Source organism: Eleginops maclovinus, chromosome 6, assembly GCF_036324505.1.
Source record: "Eleginops maclovinus isolate JMC-PN-2008 ecotype Puerto Natales chromosome 6, JC_Emac_rtc_rv5, whole genome shotgun sequence".
Taxonomy (NCBI): Eukaryota; Metazoa; Chordata; class Actinopteri; order Perciformes; family Eleginopidae; genus Eleginops; species Eleginops maclovinus.
Window position 1 is genome coordinate 22,189,336 of NC_086354.1, and position 19,592 is coordinate 22,208,927.

The 19,592-nt window shown below is 40.8% G+C and overlaps 1 protein-coding gene across 2 annotated transcripts in view; it reads right to left on the reverse strand.

Moving 5' to 3' along the window:
• Positions 1 to 10,777: 10,777 nt before the first annotated feature.
• LOC134865798 (contactin-associated protein-like 4) overlaps positions 10,778 to 19,592 on the reverse strand; it is an 80,072-nt gene continuing 71,257 nt past the window's right edge. Inside the window, exons 22-24 of one of the 2 annotated variants that reach the window (XM_063885529.1) lie at positions 19,239 to 19,457; positions 17,920 to 17,991; positions 10,778 to 13,582 (exon numbers count right to left, since the gene is read on the reverse strand). In XM_063885529.1, coding sequence (XP_063741599.1) covers positions 13,386 to 13,582; positions 17,920 to 17,991; positions 19,239 to 19,457 — 488 coding nt within the window. In that variant the 3' untranslated portion in view covers positions 10,778 to 13,385. The remainder of the gene's footprint in view (positions 13,583 to 17,919; positions 17,992 to 19,238; positions 19,458 to 19,592) is intronic. The other variant, XM_063885530.1, reaches the window with a different exon arrangement.

Below are 19,592 nucleotides of genomic sequence, written 5' to 3' on the forward strand. Positions count from 1 at the left end.
CTTGAACCTGCTGCCAATTCCTGAACCCAGTGTAGATCTAGGGCAAACTTTAAAGAGTTTACAGAAATGTAAGAACTTTCTTTAGCTTTAAAACAAACTCTAAGATAAATCAAATAAGTAAACAGACTCAGACATGGAGACTCGGGGACTCGGACACGGATCGACACACCATGAGTTTAAGAAGAGTTCCTCAAAGGACTTCAGGCTATTTCAGTTTACACAACTTTGCTGTGGTTCCATAATTATGAAGATAAAGTCCAGCATGTAGCGGCTGAGTGAATGTGGTCTGGTCTCTGTGGAGGAGAGTCATGGTTTCTGAGATGCTGTAGAAGGACAGAATACCTGCTCTGTGATCCAGGTACACTCCTACTCTGGAGGACTGAGGACCTGAGACGGGAGTGTTGATGCTGTTGTAACGAAATGAATAACTGTTTCTTTTACAAACTAACGCCCAAGGACCGAAGAAACCCAAGTACGGGTTTCGTCCCGTTTTATAACCTCTTACCTTGAAACCTGTTTTAAAAGAATGGAAGTTTAAGAGACGAAAAGAAAGCAAAATTGCGTGCGAGGACTTGGAGGGAACGCAAGAATTCAGGGTTTTTTGTAGAATAACCAAAGGAAGAGGTTATAAAGCGGGAAGAAACCCGAGCACCTGGAGTAAACCCGTTTTAAATTATTGGAAGTTCAGGACACGAAAAGAAAGCTAAGTTGAGTGCGAGGACTTGGACTAAACGCAATATTTTAGTTCTATGCGGATCCCACAAATGGCCTACTTTTGGATCGAATACCGCACTTTTTTTTTTTACAGAATAACCAGAATGAAATTGAGTTATAAAGTGGGAAGAAACCCGAGTACCTGGGGTCAACCTGTTTAAAATTATTGGAAGTTCAAGACACGGAAAGAAAGCTAAATTGAGTGCGAGGACTTGGAGGGAAAGCAGGAATTACATTTTTTTTGTAGAATAACCAAAAAGGAGATTATAAAGTGGGAAGAAACCAGAGTACCTGGGGTAAAACCGTTTCAAAGATGAAGGAAATCCAAAAACGTCAAGTTGCGTGTGAGGACTTGGACTAAACGCAAGATTTCAAGAGGTTTTTTTTAGAATAACCAAAGTAAGAGGTTATAAAGCTCAGGGCGGTGGTGGCGAAGTCCATAGGGGCTTGGCCTGGGAACTGGAAGGTCACCAGTTCAAGTCCCCGAAAGACCAAGTGCCACCGTGGTGTCCCTGAGCAAGACACTGGTTACCTACACTGCTCCCCGGGCGCCGTACATAATGGCAGCCTGCTCCTAACACTAGGATGGGTCAAATGCAGAGACCGCATTTCGTTGTCCTAGTACTTGTACTCTGTGCAATGACAATAAAGTTGAACCTTCAATCTTCATCTAAAGCGGGAAGAAACTCGATTACCTTGAGTAAACCCGTTTCAAGTCACTCAAAGTTTAAGAGACGAAAAGAAAGTTAAATTGAGTGCGAGGACTTGGAGGGAACGCAATATTTCAAGAGTTTTTGTTGTAGAATAATCAAAGTAAGAGATTAAAATGCCAGAGAAACCTGAGCACCTGGAGTAAACCCGTTTCAAAGATGAAGGAAAGAAAAGAAAGTTGATCAAATCGCAGTAAGAAGTTTAGCTTTGGCTACGAGAGTCCTTCTTCTCCTGCAGTGATTGAAGACACGCGATTCTCTGCTGTCTCAAGTCCTTGTTCTGGTCCGTCACGACTTTGAGTTTTTCTGGCAACTTGTTTTTGTTTTCGATTTGTTCACGAAGCTTGATAATCTGCTGTTGCAGTCCCCTGTTTTCCCAGAGGATGGTGTCGATTTGTCTATGCAGAGGTTGTTTTCTGTTGTGCTCTTTCTTCAGGCCGCTCAGTTGTTTCTCCATCGTTTTGCCCAGTTCGGTCAGAGCTTTCTTTTCATCCTCTAATGTTTTCACATCGGCCTTCAAGTCACTCAGGATTTTGAGTCTGTCTCTGAAGGCCTGGATTTCCAAGTTAACTCCGTCGTGCTGCAGCTCTATGGCGTCCAGCTGACCTTTCAGCTGGTCATGTTTGTCCTTCCAGCACTCCCCCTGCAGTACCTTTCCATGGAGTGTGGCGTGGATTATTCTCAGTACTGTGTGTTCTACATGAAGGTCATCCTCGACAGCTTGCAGTCTGAACAATCTTTCCTTGAACTGTCTTTGCAGCTCGAGCTCTTTGGTGAACCCTTTGCTTTCTTCCTTCAGGTTGCTGTTCTCTCTCCTCAAATCCTTAAGTTTGGTCCTCTGACACTTCAGTTTTTTTCGCAGGGCCTCAGTCTCACAGTTCTTGACTTCCACTGCCGGTTTTCCTGCGTTGTACTTTCGACGGGCTTCTTCCTTCTCAATCTCTCTCTCAATCTGCTGCAGCTCGTGTTTCAAAGCATCATTTTGACGATGCTTTTGACTTACCTCGTCATCACTAAATCACTTTACACTAAATAAAATCAATTTAGTACATTTATTTAGTTAAATGCTGTGCAGTGATTAAATAAATCAAGGTAAATAATTACATTACATTTTGTGCAATAATTAGATAAATCCAATTAAATAATTAAATGAAATGTAGTGCAAAATGTCGATTAAATTCAGTGCAATTATTTCATTTATTCTCCTTTAATAAATTAATTTGATTTGATTTTTTAATAAAATAAATCTATGACATTTATTAATTAAATCCTTCGCAGTCATTAAATAAATCCAATTAATTTCATTAAATTAGGTTCATTAAAAACTCTTATTCTAGTTTTTCTCTGTAGCTGCGCAGTTTGGAGTTGGGGGGTTGGAGAGGAGACATGCTGAGGTGGATCTGAAGGACCGTGTGGGCTGGTAGGGGGTGAGATGGGGGGGCCAGATGAAAGGAAGTTGTAACGAACATGTTTTTTTCTTATTTTTTCCGAACGATCCGACCAGCACCTTCATGATCCAGATAGCGGTGCTGGCAAACCATCAGAACGGCAGAGACACACACATGAGATAGATCAAGGTCTACACCCCCGTCGAGTAGAGCTCCATCGGGAAGTTCCCCCGATGCACCACGGTCGAATTCCTGATTTACCGCACCATCCGATGACTGAAACCTGCAGGATTCTTTTTTGCTGAAATCTGGATTTTTGTTGCACTGTGTCGTTGAAGGTGGACTTATTTTAAAATACAGAAGGAGATCTTGAAGATTTTCAGAACCAACATCATTTATATCATTTTCTGAATGGTTTGTAACCTTTCCTCCCCACAAAAACTGGATCCGTCTGCATCGGTTCAGTTTTGAGTCGTTTTCCTGCAAAAATGTCAGAAACCGATATTTTCAGACTCAAAAATATCAATATTTTTCTGGTTTTCTCCGTTTTATATTATATTAAAGTGACATGAGACATTGGGTCTTGGGGCCCAGCTACTAGCTATAGTTGTTCTAACCCAGCACGTGTTCTGTCCTATATTTAACCAGCATTTTTTAGTGTGTATTGTGATGGAAACTTCTGAAGCAATGGAGACGAAACTCAGAGAGACACTGGAGAGCAGGAACTTGATGGCAAAACACTGTTGGGTTTATTCGGAGTTACGACCGGAGAATTGACAAGACATTTACTGTAGACACGAGTTGCCACAGCGGTTGCCAAACCAATTCTGAAGATCTCAGGGATAGGAAGAGGTTTTAAAGAAACATTCTTCAAATGCCAGACTAAACAAGCTCAGACAATACGTTTGACTTAAACTGTCATCTAGGTCAAAAATAAGGTGTTTAACGGAGCATACACTAAAACCTATAAAGCACACTACAGGAAAGGTCAACATGTCCCAGCAGGAGTAAAAAACACAAACATGAACCTAAACATTTGAATAATATGTCGCCTCTTGAGATGATAGTCTCCGTGTAAAGCACCGTGCTGTTTCCGTTTGTGATCCCTGCTCATCGCCCTTGGAGACCCTGTATATTATGAAGTCAACCATTCACAGCACGGGGATCCTGTGAGATGAGAATATAAGAAAACCTGCTGAAACTTGGAGACTCCACTCTAGATAAAAAAATATGAGAGAAATCATCCGTAGGTCAAACATGGCGGAAGAGTAAAAGCCCTCAGAGCAGCTGAAGGTCATTTAAATAGCTTGTTGAGAAACCTGCAAGAGTTTCTGTGGCTTTTCGACGACTCCATCAAAACTTTTCTCAGCCTTGGGCTACATCTGTCTTCTGACCTTTACGTCCCGCTGCAGGCTTCTGCCCAGTCCCTCTTCACTCATCAGTGTCAGGGAATCTGGTCCCCGATGTCATCATCCCTAACATGACTGATGGAGAGAAACAAGAGTGCGCCACTCTCTGAGGAAGGCAAATGAACAGCCCATGGTGCAAAATGACCTTGGAACTCTATTCAAGGCAATAACAAATGTAATTTTGCACAATAAATCTCCAGGAATTAAGAATCTAGGTGTAATTCAGAGAGAAAATGCACATAAAAGAATAGCTAAATCATCCAACCTGCTTTCTAAGTAGTGCAGGTTTCTCAATCACTTGCATAAACAACAAAATAAACACTTGGGATTATCTTTCTCACACAACACATCTTTTACACACCATTTCTTAATGACTCCTCACAAAATGTCCTCTCAATGACTCTCTTTAAGTAGGTTAGCTTCACTGAGAGGGGAAAAAACTCCGCCTGGCCTTGCATGGCTACAGATCCATGTGCTCACCTCCAGTCCTGATCCAGGCCCGACCTCGGCAAACAAATGTCTCCCCCGTTCCTCACCCTCTGCCCAGCCTCCTGAGCTCCGTCTTTTACTCTTAAACTGTCAATCACCTGCAGGACGCTCCCTCTGTTTTCCACCTCGGGCAGCAAAACCAATTAGTGTCTCTGACAGTCGGCTGCAGAGCTTCTCCTCAACTTTCCAAACTCTGTTTTTATTTCCTCCTCCCTGTGACCTCAAAAAAGTCTCGCTCATTGACCCGTGTGAGCGCAGAGGAGGCGCTGCAGGAAACCTCAGTTTGGGAGGAATAAAGTATTTCTGATTCTCACAGCAGGATGTTAAAACAAGGCTTTGCACATAATGTGAAAATAAACAAACATAGAAAATAAAACAGAACAAAAAAGTAAAATGTGGACAGGAACAGATACAAATATTTAGACTATATGTCAAACACAATGAAGGGCCAAATTACAGCCAACAAAATGTAAAAGTATATTATTTACATTAAGTGTGCAGGGATTTAAGTCTGTAGTGTGCATTTTACACAGCTGGCCACACTAAGATAATTTTATCAAGGCAAAACTACTAGAGTTTGTGTTAGCTTGAGATCACAGACCAAGCAAAATGATCCTAGTGAAGCTGTTAATTTCCTTGAGCAGCAAGTTTCTGTGTTATCTGATGAGTCTTTCTAATCTGTGGCATTCAGAAGTGAATAGTTTTCAGGAGCAAAGCAATGTGATGTGAGAACAAGCCACATTTCACATGACAGTCCTCTCATTGCTGGGAAAGACAGGAATGGAGTTAAATCTCTGCCAGCGCAAAATATGTGTTTCATATTCACTTCTAAGAGAGTTTTACTGTAGAGAATTTGTTCTATAATGAGCTATCAAGTGTCTGAAATGATTTATGCCTATAAACGCAAACATATATTGTGCATGAAATCCTTGAACGAGGCCTAACATATAGCCAGAAGAAGAAAGTTTAGATATTTCTCAGAGAATGACCCTGGGCTGTGTTTATTACACTTACAAAGAGGTGAGAAGTGGAGAAGAAGGTGGTGCTCGGGGGTCTATGCTAATGTCGTCAACTTCTGCTGGGACCTCCAGAAGCATACATTTACAGTCAGAGCGAAAACAATAGTTTCCTGTTAAGGTAGAGCTTCTGGTTTGCTGAACTTCCTGCCAAACAACGTCAGCTGACATCTGTTTGACTAACTCCCTTGGATGTGTATCTTTTAAGTATTTGGTTGTGTATTTCAGTGAACGTTTTTAAACCACAGCTAAAGACACATCCTTTAAATGGTCTTTTTGTCTTTATTTTGTACTTCCTTTATTTTGTTTGATTTATTTTAAAGGTCTTAAAGGGTTTTAACTCATATTATATATTTAACAGTTTGCTTTTTGTTTTTTGAACAGAACCTGGGGGCGCACATCCCTTGAACTTGCCTTTTATGTCCTTGGGCTTAAAAATAAATGTGCACAAATTGGAAAAAAATTAAGAAAGGGAAGGAGAAATGGATGCAGAGATACTCTAAGAGGGATTTACCTGGAGTGCCTTTCCCCTGCTCTCTATCTATTTTATTTCTCATCTTCGCTCATCTCTGAAACTTGTGTTTCCTCTCGTCTACGAGTCCCACTTAGTCTCCAGCCTCTCCCACGCTGAACACATTAAACTGAAGTTTTTTTTAAAACCTTTCCTGCCATCAGTGAACTTGCCAATGAATATGCACGCTATTATGGGCTAATTATTCACAGGCATTTTGACCCAAACCATTAATATTCATTCATTTATTGTTCCCGTTTGTCCTTTTTTTTCATTTGAAATCAGCCTCCACCTGTTGCATGTTTCTATAAATATTCATCACTTTTAACGAAAGGTAGAAGTACCAGAGTGCAGGAATACTTCTACTTTTACTTAAGATCTGTGTACTTCTCCATCGTTTTTTGGTGTCAGGGATCTACTGCAGAGAGGTGATAGTTTCCTTCCCTTGGCCGAGTACATTTCACGTGATTGTTATCATATCATTCCAGGATTGGGAATGCTGTCCTACAGCCTCATATTGAGAGAACAACATCTACCTGATGTTGAAAATTAAATTACATCCAACCCTTTTACAACCCCCTCGACACTTGTCATAGTAGACTGTACGTAGTTATATCTATACTTCATGTCCATTATTTTTCTATTTCTTCATGTTAAACAGTAATAGTTATTGTAAGTATTAGAGTTTTGGTCAATTCATCTTCTTTTACTGTGTTTATATACAGAGGGTGATCCGCTGCTGTCTGCCATCCCTCCACAAGCATCAGGACCCTGAGGCGGGCAGGGAAGAGTGTGGCCGACCCGTCCGACCCTGGACGTAAACGGTCTACCCCTCTCCCGACTGGCAGGAGGCTGCGCTCCAGTGGGACCAAAACCTCTCGCCGCCTGAAAAGCTTCCTTCCTTCCTCAAGAAGGCCCGAGTCCCCCACTGGCACTGACCCTCAGCTACGTCAGAGACTCGATGCATCACATTAATGCACACAATGGAACGAGGTGTACCAGGACAAATCCCTCGTACGTGTACTTGGCAATAAAACATGAGTCTGCTTCTGCTGATCTGATACTGCTTGTGTTTGGCGTCGTTGGGCATCTGCAAAATATTTTGACCGTGTCTTTTTGTACGATTTCTGTCATTAAGAATAAACCACAGACTCAAAGTGACTGACCGTTTCTAAACTGGGGAAAACATATTCACTCATTTTCTCTACACATGCTATATATATATATATACTGTATATATATATATATATATATATACTGTATATATGTAAAGCACTATAGGTGCAGGTGCTGTATGAAAAGTGCTATATACATTTAGCGTTATTATTATTATTATTGTCATAATTATTGTCAATAAAAGTTAAAATTCTACAAAATCACTTTAAACTATCCTAAAAAATAAAAAATAAATAAATGTTTTTGGTTTTTTTTACATTTAAATAGACAAAAGGTCCTTTTTTTCAGCTGCACATCTCTGTTTGGTAGTAAATGTGTTTATAGGTCCTGCCGTCTGGCCACAACTTCCACAACTCAAAACCAAGCAACATCTCTTTGTTTTACTGGATTTGGATTTGGATTCAAGTAAAATGCCTCAAATACTTGTTTTTGTGATATTACAATGTTTAGAACATGTACATATTTAGTTATATATAGTTATTTATATATATATATATATATATATATATACGATTTCTCTCATAAAGAATAAACCACAGACTCAAAGTGACTGACCGTTTCTAATCTGGGGAAAACGCGTCCACTCACCTCAACATTTTCTCTACAAATGCTATATATATATCATTCCCATCTATATATCCTGCAGAGATGGGAATGCTTTTTTTTTTTAAATCCTCATTTCAACAGGGCCAAATCTGCCCAGTGGGAAAATTAAACCATAGCTGTCAGCTCAGCGTGAACACAAACCAGCAGAAAAAAGCTATCTCGGTTCTAAATGGATCCATTTGCAAAATACATTATTCATGTTTCCCCGGTAAGCACTAATATATATTTTTGTACCTGCTGCTATGTTTAATTCATTACTTGGAGACATCTTCTCTTGCTTCCAAACTGAGCAAATCAATTGTGAGATGTTGTGTTGGGTTATATTTCTCAGAAGTTGTTGTGTCCACTCAGACAGCATGCCCTGGATGGCGGTAATGATTCCTCCAGGACGAAAATAGACTCTAGCAGCAAATATTTCTCTAGGGGTTACCAAATTGGCACGAATAGTGTCCGCCTCAAGTGTCAGTTTGTGGTAAAACTTGTTATTTTTCTACCTGACAGCCAAGTGTTTTTAGAAATGGAAAAGTGGGAGGAAAGTAGCTTCACTAAACTTTTATTTCTGACAAACAATGACACAAAAAAAGGATAATGCTTATACATGTATCTGACCTGTCTGTGTGGATGTGGATGGATTGTAAAATAAATGGTAAATGGACTGCACTTATATAGCGCTTCATCAGGTCTCTTCCACCCCTCAAAGCGCTTTACATACTACCAATCGTTCATCGATTCACACCTCGTTCAACAGGGCAGTACCACTTGCTCTAGGGCAGCTAACGCTCACACACTGTTGGCCATGCCATTGGTATCTTGCCCAAGGATACATCTGTGATGGAAACTTCTAGAGCAATGGAGACGAAACTCTGGAGCTGGAGCTTTGATGGCAAACACTCAAGGTTTATTATGGAGTGAACGGCCGGAGAATTGACAAGACATTTGCTGCAGCCACGAGTTGACACGGCGGTTGCCCGACCAATTCTGAAGAACTCTTCCACAGTCCGAGCTTTTACCTGGTTCCAAATGGACAATCAACATTCCTCATCAGCGAGACTACACAAATATGGATCCTGAATCTAACTAAAGCTGTCGCATATGGAAAATAATGTATGTCAGGGAACCTACGTTCCAGATAAAAAGGGCTTCTAGATGTCCCTGAACAATAAGATTACAGCAACCTCAAGGCTGAAAGAACTATGCCATGGGAAAGGAGACAGAGGAAAGAGAAAATGATGAACTGTGTCAAACTTTAACTACCTAAGCCAAAAATTCCCTAACATCGACATTTTGACGGGATCGAACCCACAACCTTCTGGTCAAAAGACAACGGCACTCCTTCACAGCCACAGTCGCAAATAAGAATCATGGTATTAGTATTCAATTTCACACATTCATAGCCAGTTTCCAACAAAGGCTCTGGCTGTGTGCTATAGTGTTGAACTCAATCATTTATGCTGTTCATTTCCCTTCAAACATATTTTAGAAAGCTGATCTTAATCTTTAAATTACTTCTATTGGAGGGGAGATGTGAGAGAGAGCGCATTATTCATCCAAATGATTACAGCACCAGCAGTAAATGTTGGCTATTTAAAATCCCTCCAGTGTCACCATGTTATATTCATATCATTCATTGAGTTTTCTTCTAAATGAATCAAATGAAAGTAGATTTTAATCTTTAAATGACCTTCATCTTTGCATTTAGGCTTCGTAAATGAAACGTGTGTGTGCACAGCGTTTGGTGAGCAGGTGTTTATCAGAGAGTAGTTTAAAGAAAATGAATGTTCATTACCACCAAGCATCATCACAGCTGTTGATTGCAATGCATTATGGGTAGAGCTGCTCTTAATGAAGTAACAGTTGGTTAAATCAGGCTTTTACAGAATTTAAGTAGAGTATCAAATATAAAAAATATATGCTTTTGGGTTGTTCCCTTTCCCGGAGTTTAATATATAGGTTGTGGTGCATGTAAATGGTCTGCAAAGGCTAAAATCCCTGTAACATAAACACATCACAATGTAACTGTAGGCTAAGGGGCGTGACATCCTGACCAATCACAACAGAGCAGGCCAGCTAACCAATCAGAGCAGACTGGGCTCTGGTTTCAGACAGAGGGTGAAAAGAGGTGCTGCAGCACAGGCAGGATGAGAAACATGAGCTTTTTGAACATTAAAGCATGGAGACATGTCCCAGGAGAGGCCCTAAGTACTAAAATCAACCTGAAAATGAACATGACAGGGCCCCTTTAAAGTTAGACTGCCCTCTATTCAACTTGAAACAGTCGGCCTTTCTTACTTACCAGTTCACTAGAATAATGATTTTGGTTGGAAGTCATGTAGCTGGACTCAAGCTTTAGCTGTAGTCACATGTCAACTCTATGAACTAAGAAGAGAGGGAGTTTCCTCATCTTGCAACAGAAGACATTGAATACTTATCAGTCTTCATTCCAGCGGGGAGATTCACAAACAATGAGAGGAGATTTTAATCCATCAAACAGTGATCACCGATTAGTTGAATCTCCACAGGCAATGACATTGTCTGCTCTTGGATGCTCACAGCTTTACAAATGTCTGCAGAATGTTAACAGCCTTCCGGTCAACACTCAACTAAGAGGGAACAATAAGGAGATAAGTCCTAGTTGATTAAACTCTTGAATGACGGGTGAATTTCTTGCCGTGCCAGCTTTAAGTTCAATTAAAATCCAACTCAGATTCTGAAAACAAAAGTTTGTTTTATTTACAAACAGGATTTTGGTCTGTTACAAAAAACTGGTTGGAATTGTCTGTTTTTTTTATGGCATGTCACTCAAACTCACTTACATCACTGTTATTCACCAAAACAAGGAACAATTAAACGTAATTTAAGTGACAATGAGATCCATTCAGTACAAATGTTACCAGAGGAAAACCAAAATACTGTCAGCAACACCTGAAAATGAAATGCCCAGCAATGATTTTAGTTGTCCAGGGGAACATTGACAGATCCAAATATGCAGACATGATGTTTGTATTTATTGATGATAACAGGAAACTTGATTCCAAATCCCCAAAAGTCTGTTTGCTGATTAAGATCTGGTACATGTTTTCACTCGGCCCTATAGAGGCACACCCAATAACTTCCCTTGTAAAAACGAATATGCTTTCTTCCCTTCTGTACCAACCCTGAACATTTATTTTGTAGTGCAGAAACATGCTTTGCAGCAGAGATCCTATCAGCACTTGTTGTTGTTTGGTGGAAACAAACACAAAAGTTTGAAGACACTATTAGCAACTTTTGTCATTAAAATCCCATCTGTGCTTCGGGGTCTCAGAGAGGCGGCGGTGCGAGTTTGATAAACAGCTGCTCCTCTTTCTCCTGGTCCTCCCTCGATCAGCCACTCTCTTTACACACGAGTTGAATTAACACATGTGGGAGGTGGGGGGGTTTGCTCCATTTGATCCATCAAGTGTAAATATCAGGCTGTTTTCATCGTGTCGGCCTGTCTATTGGATCATCTTTGCGTCTCATTCTCTTTCTGTCCTGTATCCAGTCACAATCCACCTGTCAGACCGCAGCAGATTAGCATTTCAGAAACACATGAGCTGTGTGTGTGTGTGTGTGTGTGTGTGTGTGTGTGTGTGTGTGTGCAGGGGATGAGGAGACAGACAGTCACAGTGCTATAGAGTCTGTACAACGGGGAGAGGAAGCTCCCAGCAGGCGGCATTCAGCGGGGAAGTGTGGGTGCAACTTGATGAAAATCCTTCTTCGGACGGAGTCCTGAAATGATCGTGGTTCATAGAAGTGAGTTTGTGCCTCCATGTTTAGAAGGGAAAAAGATGGGGCAATAATTACCTAAATGCTCCTGTAAATAAAACATTTAAACATTAATTTACAAAAATGAATCCAGAGTAGTTTGGGACAGAAGGAATTCCCCCTCACGTGATAGTGTGTGTGTGTGTGTGAGAAGCGGCTTCATTTCTCTGTTTGGATAAGAACTTCTCAGGCGGCATTACATTTTGATACGCTGTAGATGAACAGTTGGTGGCGTCAGATGTCTGTTTGCAGTTTGGAGACATATAATGACAATATGACAGTTTTCCTGTGGACGTTTCTCAATGATCCCACCTCCTAGCCACAATGTCATTTTCTTTAAGATTTTCAATAAATCCCAGATAATCCATTTTTTCAAATATTTGTTTATGAGGGCTGCACGATTTGGAAGAAATAGCGATTATTTTGACTGATATTGCCTTACTGATTTGAATTGTTAAAGTGAACGATCATAATTTAAACATTGTTCACGCTATCATTGAAAACTCAGGGTTGTTTAAAGACGCAGCAAGAAGCTCCAAACACACAGGGACACCATCTCCACAGACTCCTGAATGCTCCACTAAGCACTCTAATTAAATATATTAGGTCAAGAAATGTCACTCAACTGTATTAGTTTAGTTGAAAGCAATAATATAAAGTTGAACCTAATACTTTTTATTTAAACGTAATTATATTGGTTTCAACTAACCTAATACAGTTATGTGACATTTGTTGACCCAACAAATTTAATTTAATTCAAGTCAATGGTTCAGTTTTTCAGTGTTCACAAGGTAATCTTTACCTGTGTCTTGGTGTGTTTTGGTCCTGGGAACATAGTGTCTCTTAAGCTATTTTAGTTTAAAGCAGATGCCTGTTTGCTTCAAGGGTAACCAATAAGAAAATCTGTGAGTCCAGCAGCAAAAACAACGAGTTAAAGCATAGTAGATCCAAGACTCAGCTCATAAATTCTGACTCATATTTGGAATATAGTGACAGAAAATTTGCCCAAACTGAAGCACATTTACTTTAATATTTACTCAAGTTATTTTCCCACCAAAGATCTGACAATGTGAAAGCTTCTTCCTTTAGAGGGGGATTTATTCAACCTCCAAGTTGTTGGAGGTTGAATAAATCCATGGAGGGTTTGTGGATGACTTTGTAAAATAGGAGAAATCATATGATCACAAACAAATAAATACTGTCTGATAAAAAACAACATCCAGTCAATGTCAAGTCTTTTACATACGAGTACCCATCTCAGTCATAAGGAACACCCGACCACAAGAGGATTCTACTGAAACCTCCATTATTTCATTGTGACATTAGTCAGAGAGTCATACAAAGACATTAAATCAACATTTACATTTTTGAGCATTTACAGTTGAAACAAGGATAACACCTCATAACTCCAACACTGTTGTATAAGTATATTCACAATTTACAGTAAAGCAACAGACGCACAAATCTGTGTGAACTGTTCTGCCTCCAGATCCTGCGGAGCCGCTGGAGTGGAGTCTCTTGAGTGTCTCTGAGAGAAGGGCAAAGTCCCGAGGCGTGTCACCGGGTCATCAGGCCTGCAGTCAGATGAAATACTCCTTTGGGTTTTCAGAGGAGACGCTCTGGGGGTCAGTCTGGTTGTTGAAATGGAAATCCTGGCTGTCTTCCCGTTTGACTCCCTTCACTTCCTGGTTCCGGTACGTCTCTTTTCTCCGGTAGAGGAATCTGCCCGTGATCGCCAGGACGGTCACAACCACAAAGATCACCACCGCTATGACACCTGCGGGGAAGAGGACGTTTCAGGATAGTTGTATATTTTATCCTATTCTATTTTACAGGTACATAATGTTCTCACTCCTGCATTTTTACCTGCACTATTGTGTCCTTTGTACCATTTTTCTTGCATTAGTTATGCACTTCCTGTTTGTCTTTAGTATATTGTAGGCTGCACTGTTACAAGAGCCAGGTTTGTGTGCATGTTAATGGTCTGCAAAGGCTAAAATCCTTGTGTACCCTCTCCCCTGCCTGAAGCACATGCGCTCCAACACATTGTACGTGATAGGCTAAGGAGCGGGACACTTCTAACCGTTTGACCAATCACAAAAGAGACGGCCAGCTAACCAATCAGAGCAGACTGGGCTCTGGTTTCAGACTGAGGGTGAAAAGAGGCGCTGCAGCACAGGCAGTATGAGAAAAAATAAAGAGCTTTTTGAACATTAGAGCATGCAGACATGTCAAATAGAGGGAATAAATACAAATATCAACATGAAAATGAGCACAATAGGGCCCCTTTAAGATTGTATCGCCAACAACATCTCTTAGGATATTGTAAATATGATAATAAAGCCTTTACGTTTGAAATCATTCGAAATGAGAACAAAAGATCCGCCTATTTTGCCATTTAATTTCCTCAAGACTTGAATATCTCGCTAATCTCACTCTCGCGTGCATTAAACATCATTTTCAATGTTTCAGGTTCTCCTGCTCCGCTGAGCACATTTGGGAATATGAAGGCAGGTTTCATTTAATTGGAATTTGAAAATATGGCGGAAATCAATTCAATACGACTTTATAAAAAGAGACTATTTTTCTTTAAGATAACAGCATAAAGGTTTTCCCATCGGCAAGACACTCCTGCATAGGTTTAATTAGGTGAGCAGACACCGTCCGGACAGTTCAATGGACACTTTTAAATACTTTTCTCTGGGCATCACCTTTTTTTTAATCGACACAATTCTAGATTAAACCTCCTCTGTGCTCACTTTGAATCAATCCGTGCTGGCAGGGCAACAAAGTCACTTTACTCTTTCTTACAGCTCAGCATCCGTCCACCCTGCAGGAAAGTCTAGGTGTGACTTTGAGTCGTTCTAACTACAAAGGTGCATCAAACACATGGTCTGAGTGATTGTCAAGTGCACAGATACTCTTTTGCCCTCCTATCAGAGATTTGCGTGACTCTTTTGTACAAACCAATAACATTATATGACATAAAACTTAAGTCCTGTCTAATACACTTTATCTTAAACTTATGTGTAGCTTTTTATGATTGTGTGCCTCGATTGTTTATATTTTAAACATGTTTTGGGGGACATAATAGCAGCATCTCCGCCGCATCTTTCTTATTGCTGAATCATCGTGCCGAAGTCTTAATGGAGAAGGTGGTGAGAGAAACATGGAGACGGACAGGAAGTGCATCTTTGAAGAGTGTGGCTAGTTAACACATGAGGAAATGTTACTGAAATATACCGTATTACTAATTAAAGAAATCCTAGTTTGCTCATTGGGGTTTACTTTTCCTGTAGTGTTTGTTTTTGTGCATGTAAATGGTCTGCAACGTGTAAAATGAAGATCTTTTTGAGCATTAAAGCACAGAAACATGTCACAGTAGAAGCAAAAATGACAATTAATTAGTGTAACACAGGGGTCTCAAACTCAATTTACCCGGGGGCCGTTAGAGGTAGAGTCTGGGTGAGGCTGGGCCGCATCAGGTTCCCCACAAGAAAAGTACTAAAAAACATTCCAATGTTATCAAATGTCTTTATTTTTATTTTTTTAACACAAAATAAGATGAAAAAATAAATTAACAAATTCATAAGAAAAAAACAAATCAATCAGTAATAAATAAATAAAATGAAATTAATAATAATAATAATACAGCAGATATAGAAGACTGAAGAAACCACATATAGTTGCTGACTAGAGAAATGTAATTATTATTATTCAGATTCAAATATCTGTATTAACAGTTCTTTAACATTTAACTTTCTGAACATGAATGGAACATTGAACATAAACTGTTCTGAACATGGCTTCTTCTGCCTACTTCTTGCTGCTAGAGATCTGGCAGCGCTTCCTCTCACATAGCCGAGCCACATTTGGCTTAAGCAGGGATGAAGCAGTGGAGACCCTCAGTAGGGCTTGAAGATGCTCATCAGTAAGTCTGGACCTGTACTTGGACTTATTGAAGTTCAACATAGAGAAGAGCTTTTCGCACAAGTATGTGCTCCCAAAAAGACACATGGTCCGCTTGAACATTCGTGAAAGCTCAGGGAAGCTGGGGGGCAATTCTCTCAAAAATTGCCCGAGCTTGTCTGCTTTTCCACTCACCTCCCTGAACTTGGCTTTGAGTTCAGAGTTGCATTTGAAGCACAGGAGGGGCATCTTGCACATCAAAGGAGAAGGGGTCCGCAAAAATTTGAAATGTGGCTCTGTGCGTCTTGAAGTCTGCAAATCTGTGATCAAATTCCTCCTGTAGCTTCAAAATGACATCCACATACTCCTCACCACTGAATGGTGTGCCTGCATCCATGAGTGCCTTGCATGCTGGAAAATGGCAAAGGTTTGTCTGAGAAAGCTGGGCTTTCCATAACATAAGTTTTGTAGAGAATGCTCTCACGTTGTCATAGGCAGCACTAACAAGTTGCCCTTGGCCTTGTAACTTCTTGTTCAGTACATTAAGCTCATGTGTGATATCAACAAAAAAAGCTAAGTCCATGAGCCATTTGGGATCACTTAGCACAGGAACAGCAACCCCATCTTTCTCCATGAAGGCTTTCACTTCCGCTCTCAACTCAAAAAATCTCTTCAACATGTTTCTCCTGCTGAGCCAACGTACCTCGGTGAAGTAGAGCACATCCCCATATTCTGGCTCCATTTCCTCTAAAAAAAGCACGGAACCTTCTGTGCTTTAAGCCCCTGGATCTGATTTAGTTGATGCATTTCACATCGAAAGACATCACACTTCAGGCATTTGCTGCTAAGAGCCTGCTGATCGATAATGCAGTGCAGAGCAATGGCCTCCTCCACACCTTCCTCTTCCAGTTTTTTTTTAACAAGTGCCACCAGTCCATTTTTCCTCCCTGTCATTGATGGCGGTGGTCTGGCCATGCATTGGAATCACTGTGAGCAACCCCTCTATGACTTCAAAATTGTCATCAACACCACGGGCATAGATTGCGAGCTGGGCAGTGTCGGTGATGTCTGTGGTCTCATCAAGAGACTTAGTATACACTGAAACTTTTTGCTTTCTCACACAGTTGATCATAAATGTCACTTGACAGGTCAGAAATGCGCTCTGCCACGGTGTTGGCAGAAAGGCTGATGTTGCTAAACTGACCTTTATTTTCTGGACAGGCAATACTTGCAGCCTGTAATATACACTTTTTGACAAATTCACCTTCTGTGAATGGCTTTCCTGCTTTAGCAATCATCTCACTAACCACGTAGCTAGCTTCGACTGCTGCATCATTCTCTCTGGTTGCTTTCTTAAAGAAATCTTGTTGCCTCAGTAGATATGTTTTAAGATTAGCAACCCGGTTGGCTCTCTCATCTCCCTGGTATTTTGCATACTCCTCAGCATGTCTAGTTGTGTAATGACGTTTCAAATTGTATTCTTTGTGCACTGCAACTTTCTCTGTGCAAATAAGACACGTCGGGATGCCCCTGTGTTCAACAAAGAAATATTGCACTTCCCACTTTTCCTGAAATTGTCTGTGCTCATCACCAACCTTTCTCTTCACTGCAGGCTTTGAAAAAGACATGTTTGGGGCTGTGTAATATATATTTCCACTTGGTGTCACTGTCGCGTTGAAGTTTCAGTGTTTAGCCGATACGTCTTTTCCGCTTCTTTTTCTGTCCCACTGAGCAGCAATTTCCGCGGCCGCCTCCGCTTCTGAGCCCGCGGCCGATGTCCCGCCCCCGAGAGCAATATACCCCACCGTGATTGGTAGGTTCGTTCAGCTCTGCACACAACACTGAAAAGTGCCATTCGTATCAAACTCGCGGGCCGCATTAACATTAAACTTTCATATTGAGGTGGGGGCCGCAAACTATCGTCTTGAGGGCCGCAGTGGGCCCGCGGGCCGCGAGTTTGAGACCCCTGGTGTAACACCAGTATTTGAACCACCTCAGGTCATTGGTTAGTTTAAACACCTTTTTACTCCTTAAAACTGTCACAAAATTAGTGACTCCAGGCATATATTTATTGCCCTTTATGAATCTGAATGCCCTCTATGAAAATCCTGTGCATTTACCTGGTCCACAAAGTACCAAAAAACAAGGATTGTTTGGCTCCAATAAAACAAGTTTGCAGTAAAACATGGAGAAAAGGTTCAGTACCTCCAATCAGAGCAGAGTCAGTCCGCATGGCATTGACTAAAGGTTGACCTGAACCCACTGACCCAGACTGGTCTACAGCAGAGAAAAAGGACAGAGGGGGGGAAAGATATTACAAAAGAAAGGACACCAAGGAAGAGAAAGAAAGGATGTCAAAGAGTGAGAAAGAAATGCAGACATTATATAAAGGACGGTAAAGAGACGAATACATGGATCAGAACAGTCCAGAGGCCAGAGGAAAAAAGCAACCCCTAAAGAAAGCTCCCCCCTCGGACCAAATAATGAAAGCATTGATCTCCCTGTCTTTAATGTGGGATTATGAGCCCCTTTTCTTAGCTGGGAGAACAGCATGCAATGATAACACACGGAAACGGAAAGACAACAGGAGATGCTTTACTTTATAGATCAAAATCAAAGCAGAAAGACGGACAGAGTGGGAACACTTCTGAAGTGATGTCATCATAAAAGCATTGTAGAGCCATACGGAGGATTTCGACGTCGGTGTTAAGATGTATAAGATCCTTGTTTTTATTATTTCTCACAACTATTGAGGCCTTATTCTAACTCCCAGTCAGTTTGCACTTTGCAGAGGTATATACTACCACAGTGTAGCTTGGTATGCTACATAAAACGGGCTTCAGGCTTGAGTAGTTAGACAAAAAAAAACTTGATTGACACCCAACCTGGCAGACAATACTTTACCATTGTATGCTGCATTTACTGTGGCCACTTTTTAAAATACATTTGAAGGAAAACGTGTTCTATACATGTTTTATAATAGCCATTTAATCGCATGAAAAAGTTCTGTCTCAATATAAAGGTTTTTTGTTGTTGTTGCAAAAAGACTGTACTTGCTAAATCCTTGCAAAACAGCTTTGTATTAAAAAATATGTTAATAGTGCAATTATTGGGGACTAATTTCAGCGCCGGATTATTTAACATTTTGCGCATTAGTGTTTGTTTTCGGCAGCAGGGCGATGCATGTGGGACTTAACATACTATAAACTACACGTGTGTTCATGTTAATTAAAGCACATTAACAGTTTATAAAAAAACTATACAAAGTCATAGTTTTTTTAAGACTATCATCCAGTTTACCAGTAGTTTATACTTCTAACTTTTTCGGGGACTAAAAGCATCATTTTTCTTGTTTTGCACTTTCTAGAATTTAGCGATAAGAAGTTTCAAAGGTGTTTGATATATCATGTGACATTAGATGTAGTGCCCCGAAAACTGCGAACAAAAACTCAAACCTCACATTAAAAAAAACGTTCAAAATGTGATTTTGAATGAACCCAAACATCTCGTGCTCTCTCTCCTACCTGACAGGTGGTGTGTGTTCTCCGCTGCGGAGGGATTGGCTGCAGCCGAGGAGCCGCAGCTGGACTGCAGCAGAGGTCCGGAGATGACGACGGGGCTGGTGTCCGGGTGCAGCAGAGCAGCTTTCAGGGGGCTGATGGAGTTAAAGCGGACCACCGAGAGACAGCCGGTGAAACCCAGAGACGCCAACCTGGACAGATCTGGATCCAGGTCAGCAGATTCTGGAGGGAGGAATGAAATCAAAGAGAGTCTATCGTTTGGCTGTAAAAAGGTATGTACATTAAGAAACCTATCCTGAACTCCTTGTCTGCTCTCCACTTTCCTTTAATGTATCGCAGGTACAAGCGGGGGAAAAA